We start from the raw sequence: 13,920 nt of genomic DNA, 5'->3' as shown, positions 1-13,920 counted from the left end.
CCGAAACTATAGCGTCGACGATCCGGTAAACTAAGCGCGAACATATTGTTTGTGATTTCTCTGCAAGCGAGAAAAGGAAAACAACCCCAGCAATTCCGGACACCGCCCTTAGTTCAGCGCTTTTAGACCACGTGGCGCATGGACCTTCAAGATTCTTGATTCGCCCACAACGACGCATGCAGTGTACTGAACGAAAACAATATTCACATAAGGAAAGTAACAATATGCGACAGCGGGTGTCGCATAAGCAAAAACTCTTTTGTCACTGCAGTGCTCGCAATCTGAAAAGCAGATTTTCAAAGAATAATGCAAGCTTGCTAATTGGTGATGGTTTCGGGATATGGAGACGCAGGCTTGGCATCCTTAGTCTCGGATAGCCTCGGCTTACACTTTTGCATGCAGGCGCCCTGTTGTCGCGTCATGGTTCACTGCCATAGGCATCGATTCCTTTTTACTGCGAAGCTGGAGAGCACTACCGCCCAAAGAAATTTTTGCGTCGTTGTAAGCAAAAAATTACCCATACGTGGGCCGATGCCGAAGATAGTGCAATGCCGGCCCGACCCGCGGTGGAGGTGAAGTAGGCGTTAAGCACTCCCCATACGTGGGCCGATCCCGAAGATCGTGCTACACCGGCTCGACCGGCGGCAGAGGTGAAGCAGGCATTCGGCATCGGGCCCCATACGTGGCCCGATGCCGAATGCCGGCCCGACCCGCGGTGGAGGTGAAGTAGGCGTTAAGCACTCCCCATACGTGGGCCGATGCCGAAGATAATGCAATGCCGGGCCGACCCGCGGCGGATGTGGAGTTCGCCATTAAGGGGCCCATATACACAGCTCCGCTGGTCATCCTTCTTCACACAGTTGAAAGGAACAGATATTTTTTTTTCTTTCTTTCGTTTTTTTTTGCTAGGTAACGCGTGCAAGCCGAGTAGCCTTTCTTAGGGTTTGGTAAGCTACGGGAGTAAGGGCGGAAATCCATCTTTAATTGACTTCTCCGCTTTGTTGCGCGGCAGATCTTTGTGTAGCGTATAGCGCCGTTCATTATTGCGGGACATCTTGTGTAACATTTGGAAAATGTCGGGCGCTGGGACAAGGATAATGTCGCGATTTCATTTTGTTCATATTTACTTCCTCGCCTCGAGATTACGTATGTATTACCGACACACATTGTAACTATTGGGTTGCACCCATCGCGAGTGGTAGTCCCTAAGAATGAAACAGTCTACGATAAGGAATCCTTATGTATTCGTGCATACTTGAATACAGTCTTGAATGCGACACCAGGTGGCAGACGCAAGCACGAGGAGCTTTTCGGGGGAGATCTGATGACGCTTAACGGCCCATAGCAACACGCGGATTAGGAGAAACGTCGTTGTTGGGTGCTCCAGATTAACTTAGTACCATCTGGGGGTTCTTCGAAGTGTACCCAAAGCGAGGTACGCGAGCGTTCGGACTAAAACGCAGCCTCCACGACTGGGGATCGCCCCCGGGACATAGCGATCACGAATAGAGGGCTATAGCCACTGGCCCCCGCAGCTGGTAGCTTTTGAAAGGGCAAGTTCACTGCGAGATCAGACAAGTTCACGCGCACGCCAGGGCGCGCCTGCATGTATCAGAATTTTCTCGAGTGTTATCGATAGTTCCGTATTCTAATCACCGAAGCTTTTTTGCAATCTGGACTTTTGTACTTTTGTGAAAATCTGAATTTGTACTTTCTGCGAATCACGCAGGCACCAGCGATTACCCTGAAACATTCGACGAGCCATGTATAAATAGCCGGCTGGCTCGGCCCACCGAGCAGATTTTCGTTGTGCTTGATTGTTACTTGTTTTGCAACGCTTCCGTCCGTCTGCAGCGTGCCGCACGAGACAGATTGTCCGCGCCAGCCGACAAACCACGAAATGAACACACGTATGGAGCTGCGCTCAAACTTCGCATTAGGGATTACGGCGATCGTCGGTGAATTTTTTTTATTCCGCTTCTTCTTCATTGATCTTTTCCACTAAAAGTGTGCTTTTCTTCATTCAAACGAGCTCCTTGAAAGAAAGTTGGACATCATCTGCAGAGATTCTTCAGGCTTGCTCATGGCAACCATGTGGCCGGCACCCTGGAGCGATGAAGTAGTATTTAAGGCAACAAATGCAACACTGCAGTTCCATCCGATATTTGCAAATTTCAATTGATTTCTTTGGTCACCGTGTCAAAAAAGATATCCCTGTGCTTCGATTATATGTTCTTAGTAACCCGAGTATAACTGAATTCCAAGTTTCCAGTTTCAAGTTTCACATTTATTGCTTCATTCATTAGTAGTACATATATGCAGTAGAAGTTATACAGAAAGAGGTCCCACAGTTAGAAACTGCAGCGGGACCTCTTGTTCTTAGTTAGATAATAATATATAAATAAAAAGGCGTCAATTGCAGTTATGAACGAAGAACGGATTACACAATTTCTACAGTTATAAAGCAATAAACTTATGGCAACACAACACAACATAAAAAATACTTCAAAGAAGAGATGCAGTTTACAAGGTATTAATAGAAGCTCTGAATGAACGTTGGTATGACGATAATGTAGGTGAGGATTTCACGTGAGCAGACAAATTATTCCACATTTTCACACTAGCGAAACCAACAGTTAGTTCGCCATAGTTGCTGCGTGATTTTGCAAGTAAAAGATTATTTTCTAAAGAGAACCTGGTATTGTTAGGATTGGCAAGACTATTCCTGCCAATGATATAATGTAATTGTGGGTTTTTAAGAAGGCGGTAGATAACGATGCTGTGGTTATACCAGATAATTTTTTTTATTGTGAGGATACTTAGCTCAGTGAAGATGGGGGTAACATGAGCGTTACAAGCTGCCGAAGCGGTGATACGGACGGCATTATTTTGGATGTGCTGCAAGGCAGCTATATGACAGCGATGTGTAAGACTCCAAGAACTGATACAGTAATTCAAATGGCTATAAATAAAGGCATAATACAATGTTAGGAGAGTGTGCTTTTAACACGACAGCTTTAAAGAGCTCGTGTCGCAGAAAAGACGGTGTCTTCAGCGTCGGTGGCGTTGGTCGTGAGCGAAAAATGGCGGCAGGCATTTCATAAATACCTACAAGATGGGCTGGGTCGGAATCGAACCAGGGTCTCCGGAGTGTGAGACAGAGACGCTTCCATTCAGCCATGAGTTTTTTTTTTCTTTATTGCCTGACTTTGACAAAGAAAGAACAGCAATAGCAATACACAAAACAAAATATACAGGATGCAATGATCACGTCGTATTGGCATAATCAGCCTGGTAGGGGGCTGGCTTCGTCACATTAAAATTCATTTAGAGCCATCAATGGCTCCACCCTCGACACCCACTCTGGAGTATCCCCACCGGCCTTCAAAATCTCAACAAACCGATGCACAATTTCACAGAAATAAATTCGATGTAGGTCGTGCGTCGGGATCACAATAGTATCCTGCCATTCAGGGAGCGCCAAATACTGTGGAGGCAATTAAAATTAATCAATCAAACGGAAAACCATCCTCGTTAGTAATGGGTAAATACCGTATTACATGAAGGTCGAGCGGAAATTGTTTCTTTAACATTCTTTGTGGTACGTTCCAAAAAATTAAAAAATGTGTAAATTAAAAAAAAAGGTTTTAACTCCTGGCGCAACTTGAATTTTCTTCACTCTCTTTAACACGGCCCTACCAGGGTCTTCACTGTACAAGGCTCTGTACATGGGCTCCGGCAGAACAACGTCACACAAATCCTTGTACAATTTTTCCTTTTTGACAATAGATAAATATTCATTTGAAAACCTCGTTGCAAGGAATCGTACACTTGCGACAACTTCTCTGAAATATCCAAAAATGCCTCCCATGAGTGTTTCGGTTGAAACAACAGTCTGACAACGCGCGCCCGAGCCTTACTTGGCATGCGGTGCGCAAAAAAGGATCGCTGACGTCGCGAAGGAAAAGAAACCTGTTAACAATCTGCCACAAAAAGAAGGTGTCCCAGGCCCAAACCACCATTCTTAACTCCTCTGAACAAATTCGTTCGGCTTCACCTCTCCCATTGCGCCGCCCATACGAAAATGGCGAAAATTTCATGCAGCTTCTGTACATTGAGCCTTGCACAATGTAACACATGCATTACATACCACAGCCTACTAATGAAGAACAGATTGCACACGGTGGCTCTAGCAAAAATCGATAAGTTCGTTCCTTTCCATCTTTCCGCCTTTCCACGTGTATCATGCGTCTGCGCTTTCCAATATGTCGCGCTATCAAGATAGCATTCTAGAGGTACTCCCAAGTACTTCATTGGGATCGTCCCCCAGGACACGTTTGCAAAGCGGTCGGGCGTCGATTGCCATTCTCCGTGCCAGAGCCCTAGCGATTTGGCTAAGTTCACTCTGCTGCCTGTGACTTGGGAGAAGTTCTCTGCACATTTAGTAGCCTCAGATACACCTTCCCTACTGGTTGAAAAAACCGCCACATGATCCGCATATGCCAATAGCTTGACTTCCACTGCTTGCAACCGAAAGCCAAGAATTGTCTCTTTTTCACAATGTTTAAGCACATCGCCTCTGTGTAGATGCAAAACAAAAGAGGGCTCAGGCGCTGCACGCCGATGGAGGCCCCCAGACTCTGGTTAACGATCAATCTCCTCGTGCAGTTCCGATACGCCAGGGCGACTCCCTCGCGAATAACAGAAGCAACAATAACATGGTCTAGTATGCAAAGCAAAATTTCATGCGCGACACAGTCGAAAGCTTTTTCAAGGTCTCGTTTCAAGATGGTCACGCGGCTATTTGTAATATCGCAGCACTACAGCACGCATCTTGCTTTGTGAATATTAGTCGTAATAGATCGTCCCTTGATCCCGCACGGTCGATGCGGTCCGACGATTTCCCGGATTACTGATTGGTCTCTTCGCGCTAAAACTTTCATATAAATATTGCCATCCCCATTTGTACAAAGCGGGACAAAAGCGCCTCTAGTGAATGCGGTGTTGCCTTAGAAACGTGCCGTAGAAAGTTATACTGCGGTGTATGTCGGTTTTTGTGAGCACGTAAATTACAGAAGTCGTAGTTAAACGCGTAGCGAAGTACGTTTCCGCTACATTTCTTCTACGCTTGGCGCACACGCAGAGCCATCTTGCGGCAAATGCAGAAGACCCCCTCCTCGCAATGTACGGCGCTGCCCCGACAGCTTCTCCCCTTCGTCTCGTTTGAGCGCATTGGGGCCGTGCGGTGACCGGTGCGAGGATGCCCCAATACCCTTGCGTTTAATAAGTTTTCTCGCTCTCTCCCCTTCCAACTTCCAGCGTGCGTAACTCGAACCCTTGTGTTGAGACGACGCGGCTCCCCTTTCCGCTCACAGCGCCATTCCTAGGTGCAGCGTCCGATGCGGGACGCCTATGACGTGATCGCTGCGCCGTAGCGCGTCTGATGGGAAAGCGTCCCCTGCGATGTGTGCCGAGCAGCTGGCGAGGAGTCACGCGTATGCGTGGTGCTCTCAAGCGAGATAGAGGACGATACCATCGAGGCGTCAGCCCCATGATAGCGTCCACCTTCATGGCACGTCGCGGCCCGCCTGTCCTTGCCGATCACGACGTTCGGGTCGCGTAGATCATTTCTCCCTCCGAGACACCGACTTTTTCTGTTCGTTCCGCTTGCTCAGACGCACGTTTCGTCTTTGTGTGACTCAAGACCACGCCAAGCGAATGAGTGGGCAGTGCGAACGGGGTGCGATAACGCTATCGCGTTTTACTCTTGAAGGCGAAGCTTAAGAGTCTTCCAAGTTTTTGAAAGTAGTATCTGTCCTCTAAAAGCACCCTGATACTATACCAGTCTGTAAGAAGGTTCTTCCCTGTTCATTGTTGGAAAGATGCTCAATCTTCGCCTTTAAGATTGGAACGCGATAGCATTCAAAGATGTCTCACTGGTTCTCACGCTTCCCGGCAACTACAGCATATGCAGCCTTAATGTTTACCCTGAAATGCTGGCGGCGAACGCTATGCACGGAGGCGAGCTTTATGGTAGGAACGCGGCCTCTTGCGTGGGCCGGTCCTGGAGGTCGTGCACAGCCACGCCAAAAACTTGTATCATCTTGAGGTTTCTGTCGTTGTTTTTCGCTTCTAATATTTCAGTCTGAGAAGATTTATTATGAAACACAGGCACTGTCGGTGTTTTGTTTCGTGACAATTGCTTGTGGGCGGTCACTCTCGAAATACCGAGGAATAACTTTGTGAAGAATGTAAGACAACGTGTGAGCAATTGTAGTGATATAATGTTGTGGCAATATAACCTCCATATACCGCATGTCATATAGCAAGGCGTGGAGTATACATGTATCTAGATATATGCAGAAATGTTCGCTAACGGACGTCGACGCCGACACCGCATTTTCTGGTACACGGAGCTCTTAGCGCTATCGCGTTAAGGAATGTGGAACATTACTATTTATTATGGACTTGTAAATCGGCGCCGTCTCGGACAAATGACGCTTGCATAAGTGCACGAAGAGCAGCGTAACATCACGTTTACTAAAATATTGCCACCTGGTGTTTTGAGCCAGCGCTGCGTGCCCAGCAAAAACGGTGATTGAAGACGACGAAGTCAAGGATCTTGCGCCGGCTGGTGAACCGTCCTCCTTGTGTCTGACATTTTCGTGTCTGGCTGCTGATCCTGCTGCTTATTCTTGCCTTAGCGCGTGACAAACTGGTGGAGGTGCGGGGTAATCTGATCTATGCACCAAACCCCTCCGGGCAGCAGGAGCTCCAGCCCCGTACCGGTGGTTACACCTGAACACCGCGCCAGCAGAAGGATCCGTGGACAAGCCCCTGAGTTTGGACTCCTACCAGAGAAAATGGCAGCTCCGACCACTCCAACCGGTATGGAAGGCACAACGCCGATTCATTGCACGCTACTCAATCCGCGAACGCCGAATCCCTTCCACGGCGCCATACATGAGGACGTTGAAGATTGGCTGTTGCACTATGAACGTGTTGCCGCGTTCAACAAGTGGGATGACGCAGACAAGCTGAAAAATGTCTATTTCAGCCTTAACGATGGCGCACGTGTATGGTACGAGAACCGTGCAGATGCCTTAAGTTCATGGGCAGAATTCAAAAGGCGGATTCTTGAGACATATGCGAGCCCTGATCGCCGAGAGCGAGCTGAGCGTGATCTCCAGTCCCGTATCCAAATGCCGAACGAGAGTGTCGCAATGTACGTCGAGGACATGACGCGTCTCTTTCGACGAGCCGACCCCAGCATGTCGGAAGAAAAGAAGGTGCGGTACCTGATGCGCGGAGTGAAAGAGCAGCTGTTCGGCGGTCTCGTGCGCAGTCCTCCCAAGACTGTGTCAGAGTTTCTTTCCGAGGCCATCACCATGGAGCAGACTCTTCGCCAGCGGACACCATCATACGACCGTCAAGTGAACACTGCCTCACCTACGGACTTCTTCGGAGCTCTCGGGGGTCACGTCGATTTCTTTCGAGAGCTCATTCGTTCCGTGATCCGTGAAGAACTCCAGAAACTGTCGCTACCTTCACAGCCGACGCTCAGCTCCTTGTCCAGCGTTCTCCGTGACGAAGTTCAGCATGCGCTTAAAGAACCAGCCTTCAATACAGAAGCTCGACCGCTAAGACATGACAGCCCACATATGTCATATTTGCAAGCTTTGAGGCAACCTGCCCCACCTCCCTCCCCGCTTCGCGCCGCGCGCCCGGCCATGCTCGAGTCCGTCCAAGCTGCCTCGTATTATCAGGACCACCGACAGGCCCCGAGGAAATCAGACGTGTGGCGGGCACCTGATCGCCGTCCCCTTTGCTTTCACTGTGGCGAAGCTGGGCATGTCTACCGACAGTGCTCCTATCGAGAGCTCGGACTTCGCGGATTCTCAGCGAACTCGCCGCGACCTAGGTTCGGCCAGCGTCCTCCTGAAATCGAAGAATACGTTGCCCAGCAGCGCGGATCTCCATCAGCTCGACACCAGTCACGCTCCCCTTCGCCGCGGCGGTTTTCTCCGACTCGCCGTACGTATGCAAGCGTGGTGCAGGGTCGGTCGCCCAGCCCACGACGGGAAAACTAACCACAGCGACCTTTGGGGGCGAGGCCGCTCAGTCTGGACGTGCTCAAGGACCCCCACTGACGCGTACGCGGACCGACGATACATCGACGACGACAGTACCTGCTGATTACAGAAAAAGAATTTCCTTGGACATTCCTGTACTGCTTGACGGTCGTGAATTGAGTGCTTTAGTGGACACTGGAGCGGATTATTCTATAATCAGCGAAAAACTGGCCACCCTTCTGAAGAAAGTGACCACGCCTTGGAATAAAACGCCAGTTCGTACAGCTGGCGGGCACATCGTCACACCACTCGGCATGTGCACGGCACGAATACAGATTCGCGGCTCTACGTTTGTTGCCAGTTTGAGCGTTCTCCCTCAGTGTTCTCGAGACCTAATCATCGGCATGGACTTTCTCAGGGAGCACGGCGCTATAATCAACATTCGACAACGCCTCGTCACTTTCTCGACGAAAAGCGCCACAGCGACGACCAACACCATCCACCCTCGAGCATCTCTTCGTGTTATCGATGACGCTGTCACGTTACCACCGCGTGCAAGTGTCGTGGTTCAAGTGGCATGTGACAAGCTCATACACGGTGAAGCAGTCGTAGAAAGCAATCGGTCTCTCCTGCTTTCTCATGGTGTTTGCGTAGCAAGAAGCCTTGTCGATTTCCATGATGGCCACTGTGAGGTTCTTGTCACCAACTTCAGCTACGAACACCGGCACCTTTTCCCCGGTACTGTCATCGCCTACGCCGACCCGATCGCCGATGTCACTGAGTGTTTTGTTTCCGAGGCAATCGGCACTGCTGACGCACCTCTACGCAACGTCGACATTAGTCCAACGCTTCCTGAAGAGAACAGACAACCCCTGCGCGAGCTGTTGCTTGAGTTCCACTCTTGCTTTGCACGGTCGTCGAAGGTACGTCAAACATCGATTACGAAACACCGTATCATCACCTATGACGACGTGCCCCCCATACGGCAACAGCCTTATCGTGTTTCCCCGACGGAACGACATGCTATTCAAACGCAGGTGAAGGAAATGCTTCAAGACGGCGTAATCCAGCCTTCATGCAGTCCCTGGTCATCGCCAGTCGTTCTTGTTAAAAAGAAAGATGGCACGGTTCGATTTTGTGTAGACTACCGGAAGCTAAACAACGTCACAAAGAAAGACGTGTACCCGTTGCCTCGTGTCGACGATTCTCTGGACAGGCTGAGGCACGCGAAGTATTTCTCCTCTATCGATCTGAAAAGCGGCTACTGGCAAATTGAAGTCGATGAGCGTGACCGCGAGAAAACTGCTTTCGTAACTCCGGACGGCCTTTACGAATTTAGAGTACTCCCTTTCGGGCTCTGTTCCGCTCCAGCCACATTTCAGCGAATGATGGATACCGTTCTCGCTGACCTCAAATGGAAAAGCTGCCTCGTCTATCTCGATGATGTCGTTGTCTTTTCGGAAACTTTTGACGAGCACCTTCGCCGCCTTCGGAATGTACTCGAAGCCATTCGATCGGCTGACCTTACACTCAAGCCAGAGAAATGCCATTTCGGCTACGAGGAACTGAAGTTCCTTGGTCACGTCGTAAGCGCGGCGGGTGTTCGGCCTGATCCTGAGAAGACTGCTGCCGTAGCAGCTTTTCCCGCTCCAAAAGATAAGAAAAGTGTGAGACGATTTTTGGGCTTGTGTGCATATTATCGCCGCTTCATTGAAAATTTTTCGAAGATTGCCGATCCGCTATTTCGCCTTACGCGTGACGACACGCCATTCCTCTGGACTGATGCACAACAGACCGCCTTTGTGGAGCTACAACGTCGCTTGTCTTCTCCTCCCGTGCTCGGTCATTTTGATGAGGATGCCGACAAAGAAGTACGCACTGACGCCAGCAATATCGGTCTCGGAGCTATCCTGGTGCAACGACAAGACGGCACTGAACGAGTCATAGCCTACGCGAGCCGCACTCTGTCACGCGCTGAGTCCAATTATTCCACCACAGAGAAGGAGTGCCTCGCGGTTATTTGGGCTACCACAAAGTTTAGGCCGTATCTCTACGGGCGGCCATTTAAAGTTGTGACCGACCATCACGCTTTGTGCTGGTTGACCAACCTCCGAGACCCTTCTGGACGATTGGCACGTTGGAGTCTGCGACTCCAGGAATTCAACATCACCATCGTGTACAAGTCAGGCAGGCAACATGAAGATGCTGACACGTTATCACGGGCACCTATTAAATCTCCGAATCCTGACGAGGAAGACGACAGCGCCTTTCTGGGAGCCCTCAGCGGGCCGGATCTGCTCGCTAAACAGCGATCGGACGCTGAGTTAAGACCCGTCATCGATCACTTCGAAGGCGGCATCGCGTCCATTCCTCGCCCACTTTCGCGACGGTTGTCGTCATTTTGCCTACGAGGGGGCATATTATACAAAAGAAACACAGGTGCCGGCGACAAACCACATCTGCTAGTAGTACCTCAAGCCCTTCGCGACGACATCCTATTAGCGTGCCACGACGAGCCGACGTCTGGCCACTTGGGCTACTCAAGGACTCTGGACAGGGTACGGCAACTGTACTACTGGCCTAGACTGACTGCTTGCGTCAAACGCTACGTGAAACGATGCCGTGAATGCCAGCGCCGCAAGTCACCACCCTGCAAGCCTGCAGGCCTTCTACAACCCATCGACCCTCCGCGTACGCCGTTTGATCAAGTTGGAATGGACCTTCTTGGACCATTTCCCTTGTCTTCCTCCGGCAATAAGTGGATCATTGTCGCAACTGACTACTTGACGCGTTACGCTGAGACGAAGGCACTACCACGCGGGACAGCATCGGAAGTTGCCCAGTTTTTTATGCATCACATTGTGCTTCGGCACGGCGCACCGTCATTCATCATCACTGACCGAGGGACGGCATTTACGGCGAAGCTTCTGGATGACATCTTCAAGCTGAGCTACACGAGTCATCGAAAGGCCACTGCATACCACCCTCAGACTAATGGCTTGACAGAAAGACTCAACAAAACACTGGCCGACATGCTCGCTATGTACGTGGATGTGCAGCACAAGACGTGGGACGAAATCCTACCGTACGTAACGTTTGCGTACAACACTGCCACGCAGGAAACTACACGCTTCCCGCCATTCCGCCTCGTTTATGGTCGAGATGTCCAAACTATGCTAGACGCCATGATGCCATATGAAGATACCGACCAGCTCGACCAGTTAGCTCCTGACGTCGAGGAGTACATTCAGCGCGCCGAGGAAGCGCGTCAACTGGCCCGCGTGCACATAAGACAGCAGCAGTGTACCGATGCAATAAGGTACAATCTCCACCATAGACAAGTGACCTATGAGCCTGGTGACCAAGTTTGGGTTTGGACACCCATTAGACGGCGAGGCCTCAGCGAGAAACTCCTCAGCAAGTACTTCGGACCATACACAGTACTAAGGCGTGTAAGCGCCGTGAACTATGAAGTGATCCCAGATGGAGACCTGCCATCGTCCAAGCGCTGTTTACCACGCGCAGAGACTGTACATGTGGTCCGCCTCAAGCCGTATTTTACACGGTGAAGTGTACTAGTGAAACAACCTTTTTTTTTTCGCTGTCGTTGCGTCTTCCTCCAACGAACTGTGAAGCGTTTTTTTTTTGTTCCCAACCGCAGAAGACACTTTTCCGTGTGCATTTCCGTATGTGTGCTAGCGCGCTCCCCCCCCCCCCCGCATTTTTTTTGTCTTACCTAATTTGTGTAGTTTCCATGTACGTTTTGTGTTTGAGCATCGAGTCGATGCTCCGTTGGGAGGGGGAATAATGCCACCTGGTGTTTTGAGCCAGCGCTGCGTGCCCAGCAAAAACGGTGATTGAAGACGACGAAGTCAAGGATCTTGCGCCGGCTGGTGAACCGTCCTCCTTGTGTCTGACATTTTCGTGTCTGGCTGCTGATCCTGCTGCTTATTCTTGCCTTAGCGCGTGACAATATAAAATATTGTCAGCAATCCCACACAACCTCCAGCGGCAGGTTAATACAAGGCTCAATGCAGATTCTGGTGTACAGAAAAAGTCCGCCTCACGCTATGTAGAATAACATTTCATCATAGAAAGTGCAGACACATCCCCCTCTTTCGCCTAAAAATCTAAAGTACAGTGAAAGGGAGAAGTGCGTTTGTTTAGTGATTTTATGCGAAGCATATTACGAGCGCTCAACCCAGCTCCTCAGGCGCGGCGGTGTCACCTTGAAACCACGTGACACCGTGACGTCACGACAGAGGAGAAGTGGCTTTGGCTCAACTCTTGCAAGATGGGCTGGGTGGGAATCGAACCAGGGTCTCCGGAGTGTGAGACGGTGACGCTACCACTGAGCCACGAGTACGATGCTTCAAAGCGGTACAAAAGCGCCTCTAGTGAATGCGGTGTTGCCTTAGAAACTAGCTGTTTCTCAGGCTCAGGCGTGCGTCGCTTGCTCAGGCGCACATTTCGTTGCCGCGCCGAACGCTGCGTTGCTCGACGCTCACCGCGTCCAATGCGGGGCGTCCAAAGCTAAGCAGAGTAACGCATGAGTTGTTTCTTCGTCTAGCCGAACGAAATATAGCCAAGCAACAGCAGTTCACCAAGCTAAACAGTGGTTCAACAACTAAAATAAAGGCTAGTATGCTTCGCATCCTGGGCTTAACCTTACCTAAGCCACAGCCATTTTTTCTAAGCTGTATCGAAAAGAACAATCAATTTGGTCTCTAAATTGCATACGCCAGGAATCACCCGGCCTCAATATGGTATAAAGCGCAAGGTGCTTTACATTAAAACGCTTCAACCGACACGGGACCAGCAAAAGAGCGGAGACTGCATACCTGGATTTCTACCTCCCTTGCACAGAGCCCAAAATCTCCTCACATAATCTTCTCGCATTTTTTTTTTATTTACAGGCTTAAAGAGGCTGAAAGATTAGCGGTGGATTATGGCGGCCGTGGAGTGTCACCGTTTTTCGTATAAAGCACGTCGTCGCTTTCTGTAGAAGCTCTGTAGAAGTTCTCTAAAATCTGCCTGCCCAAGTATGTAGCTCATGAGTACAAGAAACTGTATAATAGTAGTAAATACCGAAAAGACATTTAAGGGGACTAGTTTATAAGAATAAAGTGTACTTTCAAACCTTCATTTTCGTTAGTTTTGCTTTAACAGCTTGATTAACAAAGTACAAAAAATGCGCTCAACCTTGGAAAGTATTTTGCGACGATTACTTTCGGTGACAGCGCCGCCTCGGTGATAGTATTGCCATCAGGTGCACGCTCATTGGCTCGTTGTGAAAAATCACATGACGCAGTGCGCAACCAGCCAATCAGCTCATCTGATTTTGCTGTTACAGCCAATCAGTGCGTGCCAATGGCAAAGGCGTAGCCAAGGCGACAGTATCGCCGAAACTGATCGTCGCAGAATCCCAGAATAATCCCAGAATGATCCCAGCGCCTGTAACTCCGTGTGACGTCACTAATCTAAAAATGTTTTTCCACATTTCTTCGTTGTGTAGGATTGAAGTTTGCGAAAGCTTTCGAGTTCATTCTTTGCTGTTTCAGAATATAAAGAAATCAATTTTTTTCGATGAAATACTACGTACGCGCCTGAAATTCATGACATGACGTCGAGTCTGGTACGAAAACTTCAAGGTGGCGCCATCAATGGTATTTGAGTGTTTCCTGCGTTAGCAAGCCTTCTCTTACGATGACTGTGTCTTTTCTGGTATTGTAGGGGGGTAATTTACTAACACAGCTAATCTTCATTTTCTATTTTGTGCCTTTCTAAGGCACAACCGCCTATTATCCTCACCATAATGCCACGCATTGTGTAGATGCCTACGCCTGCG

General features: G+C 49.6%; 1 protein-coding gene across 2 annotated transcripts in view; it reads right to left on the bottom strand.

The window, feature by feature from the left end:
• Positions 1-1,934: 1,934 nt before the first annotated feature.
• LOC139049673 (lysosomal protective protein-like) overlaps positions 1,935-13,920 on the bottom strand; it is a 36,629-nt gene continuing 24,643 nt past the window's right edge. Inside the window, exon 10 of one of the 2 annotated variants that reach the window (XM_070525366.1) lies at positions 1,935-2,106. In XM_070525366.1, the coding sequence (XP_070381467.1) occupies positions 2,020-2,106 (87 nt within the window). In that variant the 3' untranslated portion in view covers positions 1,935-2,019. The remainder of the gene's footprint in view (positions 2,107-13,920) is intronic. The other variant, XM_070525367.1, reaches the window with a different exon arrangement.

The sequence above is a fragment of the Dermacentor albipictus genome, chromosome 9 (genome assembly GCF_038994185.2).
Source record: "Dermacentor albipictus isolate Rhodes 1998 colony chromosome 9, USDA_Dalb.pri_finalv2, whole genome shotgun sequence".
NCBI lineage: Eukaryota > Metazoa > Arthropoda > Arachnida > Ixodida > Ixodidae > Dermacentor > Dermacentor albipictus.
This window is presented reverse-complemented; position numbering and strand designations above follow the sequence as displayed.